At 40.3% G+C, this 15244-nt stretch overlaps 1 protein-coding gene across 1 annotated transcript in view; it reads right to left on the bottom strand.

Annotated features, from left to right (window-relative positions):
• vps53 (VPS53 subunit of GARP complex) overlaps nt 1–15244 on the bottom strand; it is a 250550-nt gene that overhangs the window by 11258 nt on the left and 224048 nt on the right. The window contains exon 20 of the mRNA XM_078548073.1: nt 15008–15145. Coding sequence (XP_078404199.1) covers nt 15008–15145 — 138 coding nt within the window. The remainder of the gene's footprint in view (nt 1–15007; nt 15146–15244) is intronic.

Raw genomic sequence — 15244 nt, 5'->3', positions numbered from 1 at the left:
ACCCCTCGGCCCGGCACAGGGAGCACTCAGCACTTCCGGGTGCGTGTCATGCTGGACGGGCCTTAATTGGCCCACCCACATAAAATGGCGGCGCGCAGCCGATTGTGGGGTGGCGATTGGCTGCGCGCCCACCCACACCCGCTCAGCCCCCCCGATGCGGAGAAAATTCTCCCCCATTACTCAAAATGGGAGGGAGACAGAAAGCTGGAAACTACAGGCCAGTTAGCTTAACATCTGTTGTAGGGGAAATGTTAGAAGCTATTCTTAAAGAAGTTGTAGCAGGGCACTTGGATAAGCTCAAGGTCATCAGGCAGAGTCAACATGATTTTGTGAAAGTGTCATGAAAATATAATAATTTTCATAATATTGTGAATTATTGTAATGCTAGTTTAATCGTGGGGTTTGTAATAGTTTTTCTGTGTGTACGTTTGTGTGTGGGGCATGTAATTGCATTGAAGACAGCTGGTCTGGAGCTTTTGAAAGCTGTTCCAGTACACTGGCATCTATCCAACTATGTGGAAAATTGCCCAGATATGTCCTGTACACAAAAACCAGGACAAATCCGACCTGGTCAATTACCGCCTCATCAGTCTATTCTTGATCACCAGTAAAGTGATGGAAGAGGTCATCAAAAGTGCTATCAAGTGGCACTTGCTTATCAATAACCTGCTCACTGAAGTCCAGTTTGGGTTCCACCAGGGCCATTCAGCTCATGATCTCATTACAGATTTTGTTCAAACATGGACAAAAGAGCTGAACTCCCGAGGTGAGGTGAGAGTTACTGCACTTGATATCAAGGCCGCATTTGACCGAGTGTGGCATCAAGGAACCCTAGCAAAACTGGATTCAATGGGAATCAGGGGGAAACCTCTTCACTGGTTGGAGTTACACCTAGCACAAAGGAAGATGATTGTGGTTGTTGGTGGTCAGTCATCTCAGCTCCAGGACATCACTGCAGGAGTTCCTCAGGGTAGTGTCCTAGGCCCAACCATCTTCAGTTGCTTCATCAATGACCTTCCTTCCATCATAAGGTCAGAAATAGGGATGTTCGCTGCTGATTGCACAATGTTCAGCACCATTTGTGACTCCTCAGGCACACTTAGGAAACATTTCTACACGCAAAGAATCTTAGACGTTTGGAACCTTCTTCTGAAAATAACAATTGATGCTAGATCAATTTAAATCTGAGATTGATAGATCTTAGTTCAACAAACATATTAAGGGGTATGGGAAAAGGTGGATATAAGGAGTTAGATCGCAGATCAGCCATGATCTCACTGAATAGTGCAAGAGGCTCAAGAGGCTAAATAGCCTACTCCTATGTTCCTAAGTATTCAACTGCGGGGACTCAGTCAAGCTGGTTCCTGTTCTCACCCTGTTGCCACACAAGCACATTTTCCAACAGCGGGGGCAATATTTTCCCTTTCCCAATCTAGACCATTTGAACCATCCATTCCATTCTGCTGACTCCAATCATCTAATGCAATACAGATCAGAGAATCAAAAGCTGGGACTCTTTTGGTAGGTTTAGCCGAGTTACATACTCAATTTACCAACAAGGGGACTGAGAGGTACTTTTCTCTCTACATCTTGTCCTCTCTTTGTGGACATTTGGACGCAGAGAAGGAAGGGCTGCTGATAAGTTTTTATCCCACTGCAGTGACCTTCAGTGCAGACAATTAGTCGGTTTTCCTACGGCGGTTGGTTGATGCAGAGATCAAAGGCAAAGCTAAAGACGCAGACCTGGAATACTGTCAAGTGCAGTGTTGATTTATTTTATTGCATGTCCCTGTTGTGTACACTGTGTAAAAAAAGGTCAGGGTGAAAGTCTGCCAATATAAACAACAGGGGAAATATCCACAGCCACCACTAGCAAAACCAGCCCCTGATCTTTTTCCTGGCTGGATATCTGCAATAGCTTTGTGGTAAAAAGAAAACACCAGCGGTTATTTATTCATATATAAGGACTTATTTCTTCAGTTTGAGGGCAATAAGTATTATTTGCAATGGATTTGCTGCAATCTGAGACAATTGTTCACTTCAATCTGCAGTGGTGGGCTGCGAGACCTTGTTAACATGCAAAACACAGCTGCTTGCAGCAGAACACGTCAAAGGTCAGGTCATTCAACACCGATATTCTCCAGCTCTCTTAACATTGAAGACATTATCATTCACTTCGATCATCATTTTCATCTCCACACACTGCGGTTCAAATTCTTCAGCAGCTGAAACAGGCTCAACATAAGGAAATCTTATTTCCAACTGCACCAGCCAGATAGTACACATTCCAAGTTCAGCTTTCTAATGCTGGCTACCCATTTATATTCTAATACATTTTTCTTCTCCTTCCATCGTCACCTGAAAGCACTTGGATAGATGTTGACTATGTCTGACAGTGCAAAATGGGTGACAGTGAGTCAGCAACCTTGTATCCCTCCCAATTTTTACAGCAAGAACGACAGCTTGCATTTATTTATATATGCAGCACTTTTGAAATTGTAGAACATCCCAAGGCTCTTCACAGGCGTGATTATCAAACAAAGGTTTTACCCAGAGCCACAAAATGAGGTATTAAGATAGTGGCTAAAAGCTAAGGAGTGTCTTAAAGGAGGACAGAGGTGGAGAAGTTCAAGGAGGGAATTCCAAGCCTTCAGGTCCAGGCAGCTAAAGGCACACCTGCCAATGGTGGAACTTTTAAAAATCAGTGATGCCTAAAAGACCAGAATTGGAGGAACCAGAGATCTCAGGTGACGGAGTTGCTGTGAATTTGGGAAGAAAATTAATGTGAAGGTAGAGGTTAAGGCAGGACAGGACGGTAGAGAACTCAGAGAATAGAGGACAAGGTGAGTTGAAATGGTGAATCAAATCACCAAGGATGAGAAGTCCCTTGGGGCAGAGACTGAGGGAGGTCAGAGTGGCGGGTACAGTCGTGAGAAACTTGGGGTGAACTTGGTTGTTGGTAGAGGACAACGATTTTAAAGGAGGTGTGAGAAGTGGAATGAGCTGAGGTACTGGAAGAAGGAAAAGGAGTCAGAGCAGTAGAGGACCAGACCAAAGTGAGATTTTGCAATAAGAGCCACATCACCACGGTGGTGATTTGGGCAGGCAAGTGGTGGAAGGTATTGCCAAGCGAGAGGCTTCTGTAAGTGGTAAAGGTGTCAACACCTGCCAGCTAAGACCCCATAGAAAAGCAGCACCAAAAATTAGCTCTGGTTATACCCTTATTAATGTAATCATTATCAACTGTTTCGCAGCTTGTAGAGGGCCACTCGTTTACTACGCATGAAATATGAACTGGCTTAGTCATTTTGATGCCTAATGCACCTTAGCATTAAACAAAATGTCAATATATTAATCACAGTGATGTAAAAGCCATGTCTGCAACTGCTATTCTTGGTACCCTGGTAAAAAATCACTGATAGAATGTTACATTTGTAGAGAGATAGGCTATCAAAGGCGTAGGAAACTAGAATTAATGTCTTTTAAAAAATAAAAAATAAAAATATAAAATAATTGCTGCAGAGACAATTGATTGTCAGCTTGGTTTTAGCAAGTTGCAACAAAATGTCATTCCTAAAAAAAGACATGTCAAAGATTTTCATCTTTTACTCATCAGGACACTTCGCAAGAATACTAATATAAGGGGAAAAACAACAATTTATACTGTATGAGAAGAGTGCTGATTGGTTGGCAAGAAGCATTGCCATGGAGATAGTTTGAAATTTAAACCAGGCAGCTTGATCCCGATTGGTCAAGACATTGCCCTGAGGAATGAGTCAGCGAATGGCTATCACTTATTTTGTTTAGCTGAAACAGGTGCAATGTGTACATGTTCCTTCTATCTGCAAAGAACAAGTTCTGTACTACCAAACAACAAAATGTCATTCATTTCTCCATAATAGTTGTCATCGTCATCATTATCAATAAATGGCTACATCTCAGGAGCCACTCCTGGCATCTCTTTGCTGAGTCACAGTTCAAGAGGTGCCAAGACCCTCATTAAACTGGCCATTCTTAAAGTGTACCTGTAACAGTAAGCATTTGTAGCCTATTTCACCTTGCGTGGTATCACAGTTTAGCTCATTCTTGACCTCATTAGGAATTTTCCACAGGAACCACTGTGCAATGATAACTTTTTTTTAATTCAAAGGGTGTGTAACACTGGCAAGACCAGCATTTATTTATTGTTCATCTCTAATCACCCTCCAGAAGGTGGTGGTGAGCTGCTTTCTTAAACCACTACAGTCCATGTAGTGAAGGTATTCCCACAGTCCTGTTAGGTAGGAAGTTCCAAATTTTGACCCAACGACAATGAAGGAACGGTGATATATTTCTATATGTTATAATACTTGTCACTAATGAGCCCAACCTGAATGTTGTCCAGGTTTTGCTGCAAGTGGGCGCAGACTGCTTCTGGAGGAATTGTGAATGGTGCTGAACATTGTACAATCATCAGTGAACATCCCCACTTTTGACTTTATGATGGAGGGAAGGTAATTGATGAAGCAGCTGAGGATAGTTGGGCCTAGGATACGATCCCGAGGAACTCCTCCAGCGAGATCTAGCAGAAACTCTGACCAATTTTCCCTTTCCTCGCTGAGGCCAGTGCACTACTGTCATTCTAGATGAATTTAGCTAGCTCAGCCTAAACTGGGGGATCATTGAGTCAGTGAGGGACCCATGAGGAAACATGTAAAAAAGATAATGGTCATTTCCTACACTTTCTTTTCCCTTTACAAACTAGTGTTAAGTTGTGACTCTTGCACTAAATTTTACACATTAAACACTACTTTAAACAACATAGAAAAGTATCCCCAAGGTCTCATTATTCCAATGACATTGCATTAAGAGACCCCGACAGGTAGGTTCAATCCTGTTTATCTGCAAAAGGTTAAACTTCTTTATATCCCCATTTTTTTCACATTTATAGTATTAAATTTATCAAAAGAGTATTTGGAGGATGACAAGCTGATTGCCATAGGAAGCAATTGTAAGTTGAATACCCCAAGAAAGACGATTATCTTCACTTTTAAGCATTAAAATCTGATATTTTTATGCCATAGTAATACTACTGTGCGCTTTGGAAAGGATCTACCAGCTGAAAATTAGTTATTTACAGTAAAAAATGGGAAAAGGGAGTGATAGTTGGATTGTTCTGTGCAATTCATATGGAAATAATTTCTTCAAAATGTACAAAATCTGAATTTTCCCTTTGCAGATTCTTAAGATGTGGTATAGTTATACCAAATAGAATTTGGCTGAAGAACCAGCAGCAGCTGCAGTTTGCTATTTATTCCCTCAGAATTTCAACAAAGGTGAAGCCAGTAAGAAAATAACTTGAATAACTAAATGCCATTTATTCTCAAGAGCTCAACTTCAACATTTTTGAAATTCTAAGAATTTCCATTTATTTTTCCTTATGATTTTACAGCACATTTTGTACTTTTCCTTTTTTGGTCTCTCTCCAGCCACCAATTCCTGAGCCAAAGGGTGGGCAACCTCCCTCCTTCCAGATTCTGCCAAAGTAGCTTGTGAGCCAGTTGCTGGATGGTGTTCAAGGAAATTCTGGGCAAGCTGTCCGCCAATTTTTTTCCCCTCCATATGCAATGGCAACTCAGTTTCTGCTCACTGCTTCCCCAACTCTTACAGCTCAGCAATGGTCAGGGCATCGTGTGAGGATCTGAAGACATAAACTGAGGGCATGTCGCTACCTGCTCAGTTGAACATTGAAGATCCAATGGGACTATTTTGAGTGCTTCTGGCTAATCTTCCTCCTAGTGTCCAGGCCAATACTGGACTCCTCCTTCAACCATCACCAGAACAAAACTGATTAACTACTCATCTAACTGCTAGTTGTGAGATCATGTTGTACTCAAAATAGTCATTGCCTTTGCCTATATGTAACAGTCAGTCACATCAATCCAAGAATATCTTATTGTCAGAAATGTTTCAGTAACTTGCTGAGCCATGATATAAATGCATTTTGTAACATTCATACTGGAGCACACAGGTCACACAGATTTTATATAGCACGCTAACTCCAGAAATGAAATGTCTTTATGGTACTAAAAATACTTATCTAATGGACCCTCACGGCCAGGTGAATACAGACGGTTAAAGAATTCTGATCAGTTTCTCATCACTGTGATGCTGAACAGGATGCTGGCTACCCTCCAAAAAAAAGAAAAGTCTTGACCTTTCATTTTATTTTCTCAGCCACTCCTTTGATGTACATCTGCAGGTCAGAGTGTTTGCATTCCAGTTTATACTTATAGCATTCCATCTGCACTTCGAGCCAATGCCCACAAAGGAGATACAAACATGTTTTGAAATGGTTACTGCAGAGAACTCTGCAACAGTTTAGCTTAAAGCTGATATTACTACAAAGCTTACACTATTTGGCGCTGGGCTTTCCAGCGATTAGCAGTGATTATGTTGCGTTGAGAAAAAACTTTCATTGACACTGCCTGAACACATCTTTAGCACTTCATGACCAACAAGTAATTTTTTGAAACAGAGTCACTATTGTCAAGAGGACAAACCTGGCAGCCAACTGCACACAGAAAGGTTCTGCCAACAGCAAATGAGCTGGATTACTTGTCAATCTGCTAATGGTGCTACTAGCTGAAGGTGGAACCAGGGACATCCCCCTAAGATGATAATACTCCCCGTGAAACATCTTGAGCATTTTACTACCATAAAAGCGCTATATAAATGCAAGTTTGCTCTTTGAGAGCATTGAGGTCAAGTTTAAGTGAGAAATGTTTCCATGTAAAAGGTTAATAGACTATGGCTACATGACCCTTTCAAAACCAAGTCAAATATTTAAGAGGAAATATAGATAAACCCTTCAAAAGGAAAAAAACATGATAGGATATGGGGAAGCAAAGCAAGAAAATGGGGTTGCATTAGATACCACTGGCACAGACATGATGGCTAACAAGATCTCCTTCTCCACTGAAATTTGCATGATTCTATGAAAGAGAAAAGCTATGCCAAAGGCTGTATGTAATAATGGATTAAAAAGAGAAAAAAAGATATTCATTTATATAGCAACTTCCACAATCACCGGATGATCCAAAGTGTTTCATAGTTAATAAGGTACTTTTGAAGTGCAGTCATTACTGTTATGTAGGAAACGTGGTAGCCAATTTGCACACAGCAAACTCCCATATATAGCAATGTGATAATGACCAGATAATCTGTTTTAGTGATGTTTATTGAGGAATAAATATTGGGCAGCACACGAGGGATGACTCCCCTGCTCTTCTTTGAAATATTGCCTTGGGATCTCTTACATCCACCCGAGCAGGCAGATGGAGCCTTAGTTTAATGTCTCATCCAAAAGACGGCACTTTCAGCAGTGCATCACTCCCTCAGTATGCACTACAGTGTCAATGTTGATTTCTGTATTCAAACCTGAAGTGGGATTTGAAACTGATCCTTGTGACTGAGAGGCAAGAGTCCTACCAAGTGAGCCATGGCTGACATTGGATAATATTGATATTTACTTACAATGGCATGGGTTCATTAAGAGTCTGATTGCTCAGATTTGTAAAAGGCAAGTCATGTCTAAAAAAATTATTCAAGTGTGTTGGGAAGAAAGCAGAGTACAAAGACAGAGTAGGTATTATGGATATGGATATTCAAAAGGAGTTTTCTAGGATGCTACATAGGGCAATGGGACTAAATTGATAGCACTTTTAGAGATTTAACATAGATGCAATGGGCCAAATGACCATCTTCATTGCTGTAAAATTCTAAGGACAGTGGGTGAGGTCTGTGTTTCTTTGCATCAGTAAATCTTTCAACTCAGTTTAGAATTATTTCATAATATTCATTCTTTTCGGGTCTTCCTGATTTTTTTCTCTTTCAAAATTTTATTCTGTACCAGGTAGGCCTGCAAAGGTTTCCTTTTGCAACTTCCGGTTCAATAATTATCTGTACATAAGAACATAAGAAGTAGGAACAGGAGTAGACCATTCGGCTCCTTGAGCCTGCTCCGTCATTCAATTAGATCATGGCTGATCTTCTTGTGTTTCAATTTCCACATTCCCATCTACCCCCGATAACCTTTGATTCTCTTGCCTAACAATAATCTATCTACCTCCGCCTCCACCACCTTCTGAGGCAGAGAGTTCCAAAGTCGCACAACCCTCTGAGAGAAAAAAATTCTCCTCATCTCTGTCCTAAAAGGGCGACCCCCAATTTTAAAACAGTGCACCTAGTTCTGGACTCATCTACAAGAGGAAACATCCTTTCCAAGTCCACCTTGTCAAGGCCGTTCAGGATCTTGTGTACTTCAATCAAATCACCCCTCACTCTTCTAAACTCCAGTGGAAACAAGCCCAGTCTGTCCAACCTTTCCTCATAAGACAACCCATTCATTCCAGGTATCAATCGAGTAAACCTCCTCTGAACCGCCTCCAATGCATTTACATCCATCCTTAAATAAGACCACCAAAACTGCACACAGTATATGAGGTGCAGTCTCTCTAATGCCCTGTATGACTGAAGCATAACATCCTTACTTTTATGTTCAATCTCTCCTAATAAAGGATAGCATTCCATTAACCTTCTTAATTACTTGCTGTACCTGCATACTAACTTCTTGTGACTCATATACTAGAACACCTAGATCCCTCTGCACCTCAGAATTATGCAGCTGTTCTGCATTTAAGTAATACTCTGCTTTTGTGTCCTTCCTGCCAAAATGAACAACTTCACATTTTCCCACATTAAACTCCATTTGCCAGATCTTTGCCCACTCACTCAACCTATCTATAATCCGTCTGCAACCTCGTGTCCTCTTCACAACATACTTTCCTACCTATCTTTATGTCATCCGCAAATTTAGCTACCATGTCTTCACTCCCCTCATCGAAGTCATTGATGTAAATTGTAAAAAGTTGAGGCCGTAGCAGAGACCCCTATGAGACTCCACTCGTCACATCCTGCCAATCCGAAAAAGACCTATTTATGCATACTCTCTGTTTTCTGCCAGCCAGCCAATCTTCTATCCAGGCTAATATGCTACCTCCTACATCATGAGCTTTTATTTTCCATAACAGCCCTTGATGTGCCACCTTATCAAATGCCTTCTGGAAATCCAAGTACAATATGTCTACAGGCTCCCGTTTATCCATCGCGCACGTTACTCCTTCAAAAAACTCCAATAAATTGGTTGAACATGATTTTCCTTTCAAAACCATGCCAACTCTTCCTGATTGCCTTGAACTCTTTTAAGTGCCCAGCTATAATCTCCTTAATGATTGATTCTAACAACTTCCCCACGACCGATAATTAGCCTATAGTTTCCTGTTTTCTGCTTCCCTCCCATCTTGAATAAAGGGGTTATATTTGCTGCTTTCCAGTCTGATGGAACCTTTTCAGAATCTAGCAAATTTTAGAAAATTAACACCAGCGAAGACCCTAGGATGTAGTACATCAGGACCTGGAGACTTACCAGCCCACAGCTCCATCAATTTGCTCAGTACCATTTCCCTAGTGATTTCAATTTCACCAAGTTCCCCTCTACCTTTCACCTCCCGATTTGCAGCTATTACTATGATGTTTTTTGTATCCTCTATTGAGTTATAATTGAATATGACAAAACTCATTGCATTTCAACCTTAAGGGTGACATTTGGTGAATTAGATAAGTGTCAATAACATCAAGTTTGAACATTAAGAAACATCTTATCAGTGTGTGTTGAAGAGTACAAAAAGTAATTTTTTCTAAATTCGTTCATTTGACTTCCAGCTGGTGAATGGCGCCAGAGAATTTAGTATGTTTGCATTTAGTGACTCTTTAGTCAGGAAGTGCAGTTGATGTGTAGCAGGATATCCATGTCTTCATCTTTATACACACTGCAGAAACCTTTCTATATATAAATGTATGCTACAAAGGATCTACGTGCTGAGGAAATGGAAGTGAGCAGTAAGAGGAACCATTTTAACCTCAGTGGACATACAAGGATTCAGGATACGACACTTAACAATGGTAAACACACAATTTCATTATGTGGTTTTTGATTCTGTGGTGGAATAGAATTTATTTAGTACTCCTTTATTCCAAACAAAACAACCATATAATATTAAAAGTAATGTTTAATGTGACCATTTTTGAATATTGTCTGAACAATGAATGGCATCTTCAGAGCTGCCCGGCAGGACTTAGAGTCCTGAAGTGCAAGGGAGCTGAATGAGCACATAGTTCAGATAAGGTGATTGCTGAAATAACCTGGGCTTAATGGAATGTATCTCTGTGAATATAGATTCAGATTTATTTCACAGTTTAATGTTTTTATTTGGGAAGACCTTCAAACAAATTTGGAAACTATATCTTAGGTGGTATTGCATGAAGACAGCAGTCAGTCAGAAATGACTGGAAGTATGGGGTGGTGAGATGACTGAGTGAGAGCTGATAACTACATTAGTAGTAAATTATCACGTTTAACATTGAAATTTAGAGCATGAGAAATGTTTCCCTTTTTGATATTAAGGTCAGTAAAAGTTTGTAATTGCTATAATATTGTTCTTTATCTGTTTCAACATTCAACAAATCTGTCCAACTGTTTATCGTCTGAGCTGGAGTTGAATGTACAGTACATTCTTCTGGTTGCTGAAGGTGAAGAGAATGTGTGTTACATTATGCATTCCAGCATGGTGCAGTACTTTGATAAAGCTTCTTTATATTCAACCCCTCAGGCTTATTGCATTTATGTAGATAGCATAATGACAGAGGCAAACCCTGGTTCAGACAGACAGACAGATGCAAGATAAAAGCAAAATGATAAAATAAATGATAAAATAAAAGCAGATGCAAGATCTGTTTGTATGACCAAATAGTGACACTGAGCCCACAGGAATATCTAGCACAAAAATCCAAAACTACTGCATTGGTGAGGATAGATTGTTAGATCAGATACAATAATAGATGCATAAGGATTACTGATATCAATACATTAAAATACACATCTTCCTGTATATTAATTAAAAAGTTATGTTTGAGTTTAAGTTTTGCAACAAATTTTTAATGATCTGGTCTGATCTACCTGAAAAGGCCGCCTGAAGGGCAGTGTTAAGGCACTTTAATAGTTGTCACTTGTTTAGTTCAGATCACAGAAAAGCAATATCCATGTAACTTGGGTTTACATTGCAAAAAGTGAATCCCTTATTCTAACAGCAGAATTGCAGGCCATCAAAAACGTAGGTTTACAATGCTACCTTGGAATAAGGGTTCACCAGTGTAAATGTAGGGAGTCGGCACATGGATGTCTCACTCCCTTGCATCTCAAACTAAACAAGTGATAAAGTGTCTTGTTAGAGTGTGTGTGTATTAGGTGGGCTGAATTACACCGGGAGATTGATCATGGATGTGAGAGGAGTTCCAGTAGCATATAGAGAAAGTACCAAGATATGATGGTGGTAGTAGGGAAGAACATCCTGGTAAGATATAGACCTAGAAAACATCCTATGGGGTTTTACCAAACAAATATTTTGAGTTAGCTTGACTGAAAGATTTACTGAGGATCTGAGACAGTAGTTAGGGCCTAAGGAACAGCTAGGACAAAACAATGGGATGATTAATTGAACAGGTACAGTGCAAGATTGAACAAAAAGCTGCATTAACCAAAGTGCCCTAGTGTCTGGGAGCAAGATTGCTTTACTGAACGACAAATAAAACCACAGACGAAGGTGCAGCATTTCATTGCACCATAAACTGCTTGGACAGTGTTAACAGAATAAAATAATTATATCATGAAGAGGCAAATCAGTGGTGCTATGAAGGAATTGGACAAAAGAATTGTACCAGAAATGGTGACCTGCCTTTCCCTTTTATAGACACTGATTGACCTGCTGTGCATTTCAAACATGCTTTCTTTGTTTCAAGCTTTTGCCTTCCTTTGTTTTCTTTATTTGTAATTGCATTAATATAACTGGCAGTACCCTATTAAAGGTCGTGGATCTAATAGTCTTTGGAAATGGCTGATATTTGGTAAAGTAGATCATCTATTGTTTTCAATTATAAAAGCTATTTGTAACACTTTGTGTCACAAAATAAATCCTTCTGAGCAGTGGTGTGAAATGGATTTTTTGTTTACTCCACTTGAATTTTATTTTCTTGATGAGAAACTCTCGTATTCAATTTTGCAGTGTTTTATTAGAGAAACAAACAGGTGGTTGAAGACAGAAATTTCCTATCTACGTGTACCTTAAGTTGCAAACTTTTTGGATTTTCTAGTGCCGTTCATCGCCTACTAAACTCAAACTTTAAGAAGGCGACAACTTTAAAAAGCCTCTTTAATCTTTCGTGAGCCTCTTTACACTGTCAGTATTATAACACAGAACGCTGGATTGCCACAGAGTGGTGCCTGAATTTTCCTTGGTATGTTATTTTGGTAAACTTACGTTTGGGAATAATATGGTGAAGCTCTCAGTTATGCTCCACACAAGAAAGCTCTCAAGCTCTGTTGTAACCTGAAGGATAATGAATGGCAAGTCCCCATACAAAGGGAAGGAAAACAAGTCATCTAGCCACCTTTTACCAGTCTGTCATCAAGGGGGACTGGAGCAGGGCTGCTGGGGAGGCAGGGGGAATAGAGGCAAGTCTCCAATTCTTCCCCTTACCTAGGAAAGATTGTGTAGGCATGGAAAAAACATCAGGGTGGGAAAAGGGGAGAAAAGTATTCCTTGATTTAATTTGTCATAAATCAACATTTCACAATCAGTATAAATGGTACAGGATTTTCTCAAACTTCACACATCTTCCTCCACCAACATTCTAATTCACATTCAAAGGAAGATTACAAAAACTTTAACCAGCTTTTCATTTGCATAAGTCATAAGCACATCCAAAGCCTCAAGCTGACTGTATGGCCGTTAATTTGTCACTTCTGTCAGAACATGAGCTCAATTAATTTTGTTTTCTGTTTATCAACAACAACAGCTTTCACCAGGGAGATCTGTTTGGGAGCCATCAGGTTACAAAAGGTTGCTCTCCATTGCTACAGCGGAATGCCTAGCACTCAGGCTTTGCCAAGGATTCGAGGTATGCCAAAACTTAGAGCTGACAGTTGTTAGGAACTAGAGATAGTTAAGTAAGTTATATGTGTATTTGTGTGTGTGTAAGGAATAAGGTATATCTTTAAATTTAAGTTTAATTTATATTTTTCTATTTGTGGGTTAAAAAGGTGAAACCTGAGATCTAGTTGAGTGATGATAGCAGGTCTAAGGCTTGTGCACCTGCATTTGTAATGCGATTTTACAACTCTTGACGAGAAGTAAAAACAAACACAAGGTAGAAAAAAAACTGTGCTGTTGCCTAGCCAAAGGGGCCCCAGAGAGAGGGACCCACAGAGACAGAGAAAACCAGAAAGGCAATTTTAGTTCAGTTGAAGCCAGGATTCCAGACAGGCTGGATGGGAGAGGGAACTGCAAAGGAGCAGATTCCAAAAACCAAAGAAGAAAGTCCCCAAAACTAGGGAGTGGAACAGGAAAGGTCCCAAGAGGGCAGTTAAGTCAAAGGGCAAGGACAGGAACCTGGAAAATGTCCTGTTAAGTGAAGTTAAGAGTGAGAAGCAGAGAAAGGCTCCAAGCTTAAAGGGAGAAAGCTGCAGGACGCAGAGTTAAAACCAAATAGGCTTGCGAGAAGCCAGGAGATCCAAAGAGACAGCCAATGGTCTGTAACTCTTTATTATGGGCATGTTCTGTTCTGTTGGCATGGCTGAGTCTGAGAGAGAGTGCGTGGAAGGAAGCTTGAATGCACGTGACGATCCAGGAGAGAAGAACCGAAAGTAGAGTTCGAAACCCTGGAGGTGGACCCTTGTGGAAGGCATCTGAGAGAAAGTGTTGTTTAGAAGATTCCAAAACAGGTTCTTCGAGAGTGGAGATGGGAAACCCTCGTGTGAAAGACAAAGTTTTCAGTGAGACTGGTTGGCTCACGGTGTGACAAGCGTCTGGGGGGAGTTCATGAGAGATTCATAGCATCTGTCTGGGGTGGCATCTGTCACTTGGTTTCAGAGTGTGGTGTGTCTGACCACAGGTCACCTGTTAGTTTACATGGACTGTGTACCTACTGTGAACATTAGAGTATAAGATAGCTTTTGTAACTTGTGTTATCCTTACGAAATCTGTATATATCTGTAAAAGGTATGGTTGTGGATGAAGGAGTATTGTAATAGAGTTCATCTTTTCTTGTTTAATGTATGTTTTATTAATTTGTTAAAAGGTTATCAGCTGACTCCTAGGACTCTGTGGGGTAGCTGACCTCCACATTTCTAAACAAAAAATAAAAGTTAGGCTCCATCAAGCTGGGTTCCACCTTGGGACCTGTTTCTCCAGTAGTAGCACCAGCTGGGATCATAACACAGTACAGATACCTTTGGCCAGCTAAAAACCTGAACAAAATTTTACTTTAAAACCCATTTCTGAACCAATGCTCTAACATGAAGGAAGGCCTAGAACGCTTCAGTTGGCACTGCTGATCCATTATTGGAGCAGACCAAGTCGATGAAGAGAACAGCCCTATCTCTGGGGATAAAAGCGAAATACCTATCTCTGGGAATGGTCCAAGCTCTGCAAATTATGAAATTGCCAGAACAGTGTGCTGAAGGCAACAATTGTTGCTACATTGCTGCAGTCTATACAATTGAAAACATGTATTCTTTCCTGATAATCAGCTGTAGAGTATTACTTGGCAAGTCTTGCACAAAATATATCCCAAGCGTTAATAATTCAGTAAGCATATGCCACATATCAACAAAGATTGCACACTACACATAACAGGACAGAGTAAATGGGAATGATTTTCCAATGTAATCTCACTTCCACATTCAAATGGCTGCTCTGATCACTGCGGTGTTACCTGATGAGATAACTGAAAATTACTTCCAGAAATCCAGTATTTTAGGCTGAGAGATATTAGCCAAAAAATCTAACATTTGAGGCTTCCCTCATGAGAAGTTTGCTGCAGCTCACTGGTACACAGAGTAGAGTTTCCTTACCTTCAGAATCATCTCCGCGCGAGTCATGCCTTTGACGACAATTTTTGTGTAGCTCGCTGGAGCTTTGCGTATAACTTGAGAACCAATGGAAGGAAGATCAAGCAGAACAGTTTTCAGAGAATGAGTGTCTAGCAGAAGCTGTGAAATAAATATGAACACCGTAAATGATGTATTTACATTTGTGGCTTATTCCACTGAGTCGTTTGTTGCAATGTGAAAATCCTTAATCTGTGGTAT

This window comes from Cetorhinus maximus, chromosome 9, assembly GCF_964194155.1.
Source record: "Cetorhinus maximus chromosome 9, sCetMax3.hap1.1, whole genome shotgun sequence".
Lineage (NCBI taxonomy): Eukaryota > Metazoa > Chordata > Chondrichthyes > Lamniformes > Cetorhinidae > Cetorhinus > Cetorhinus maximus.
This window is presented reverse-complemented; position numbering and strand designations above follow the sequence as displayed.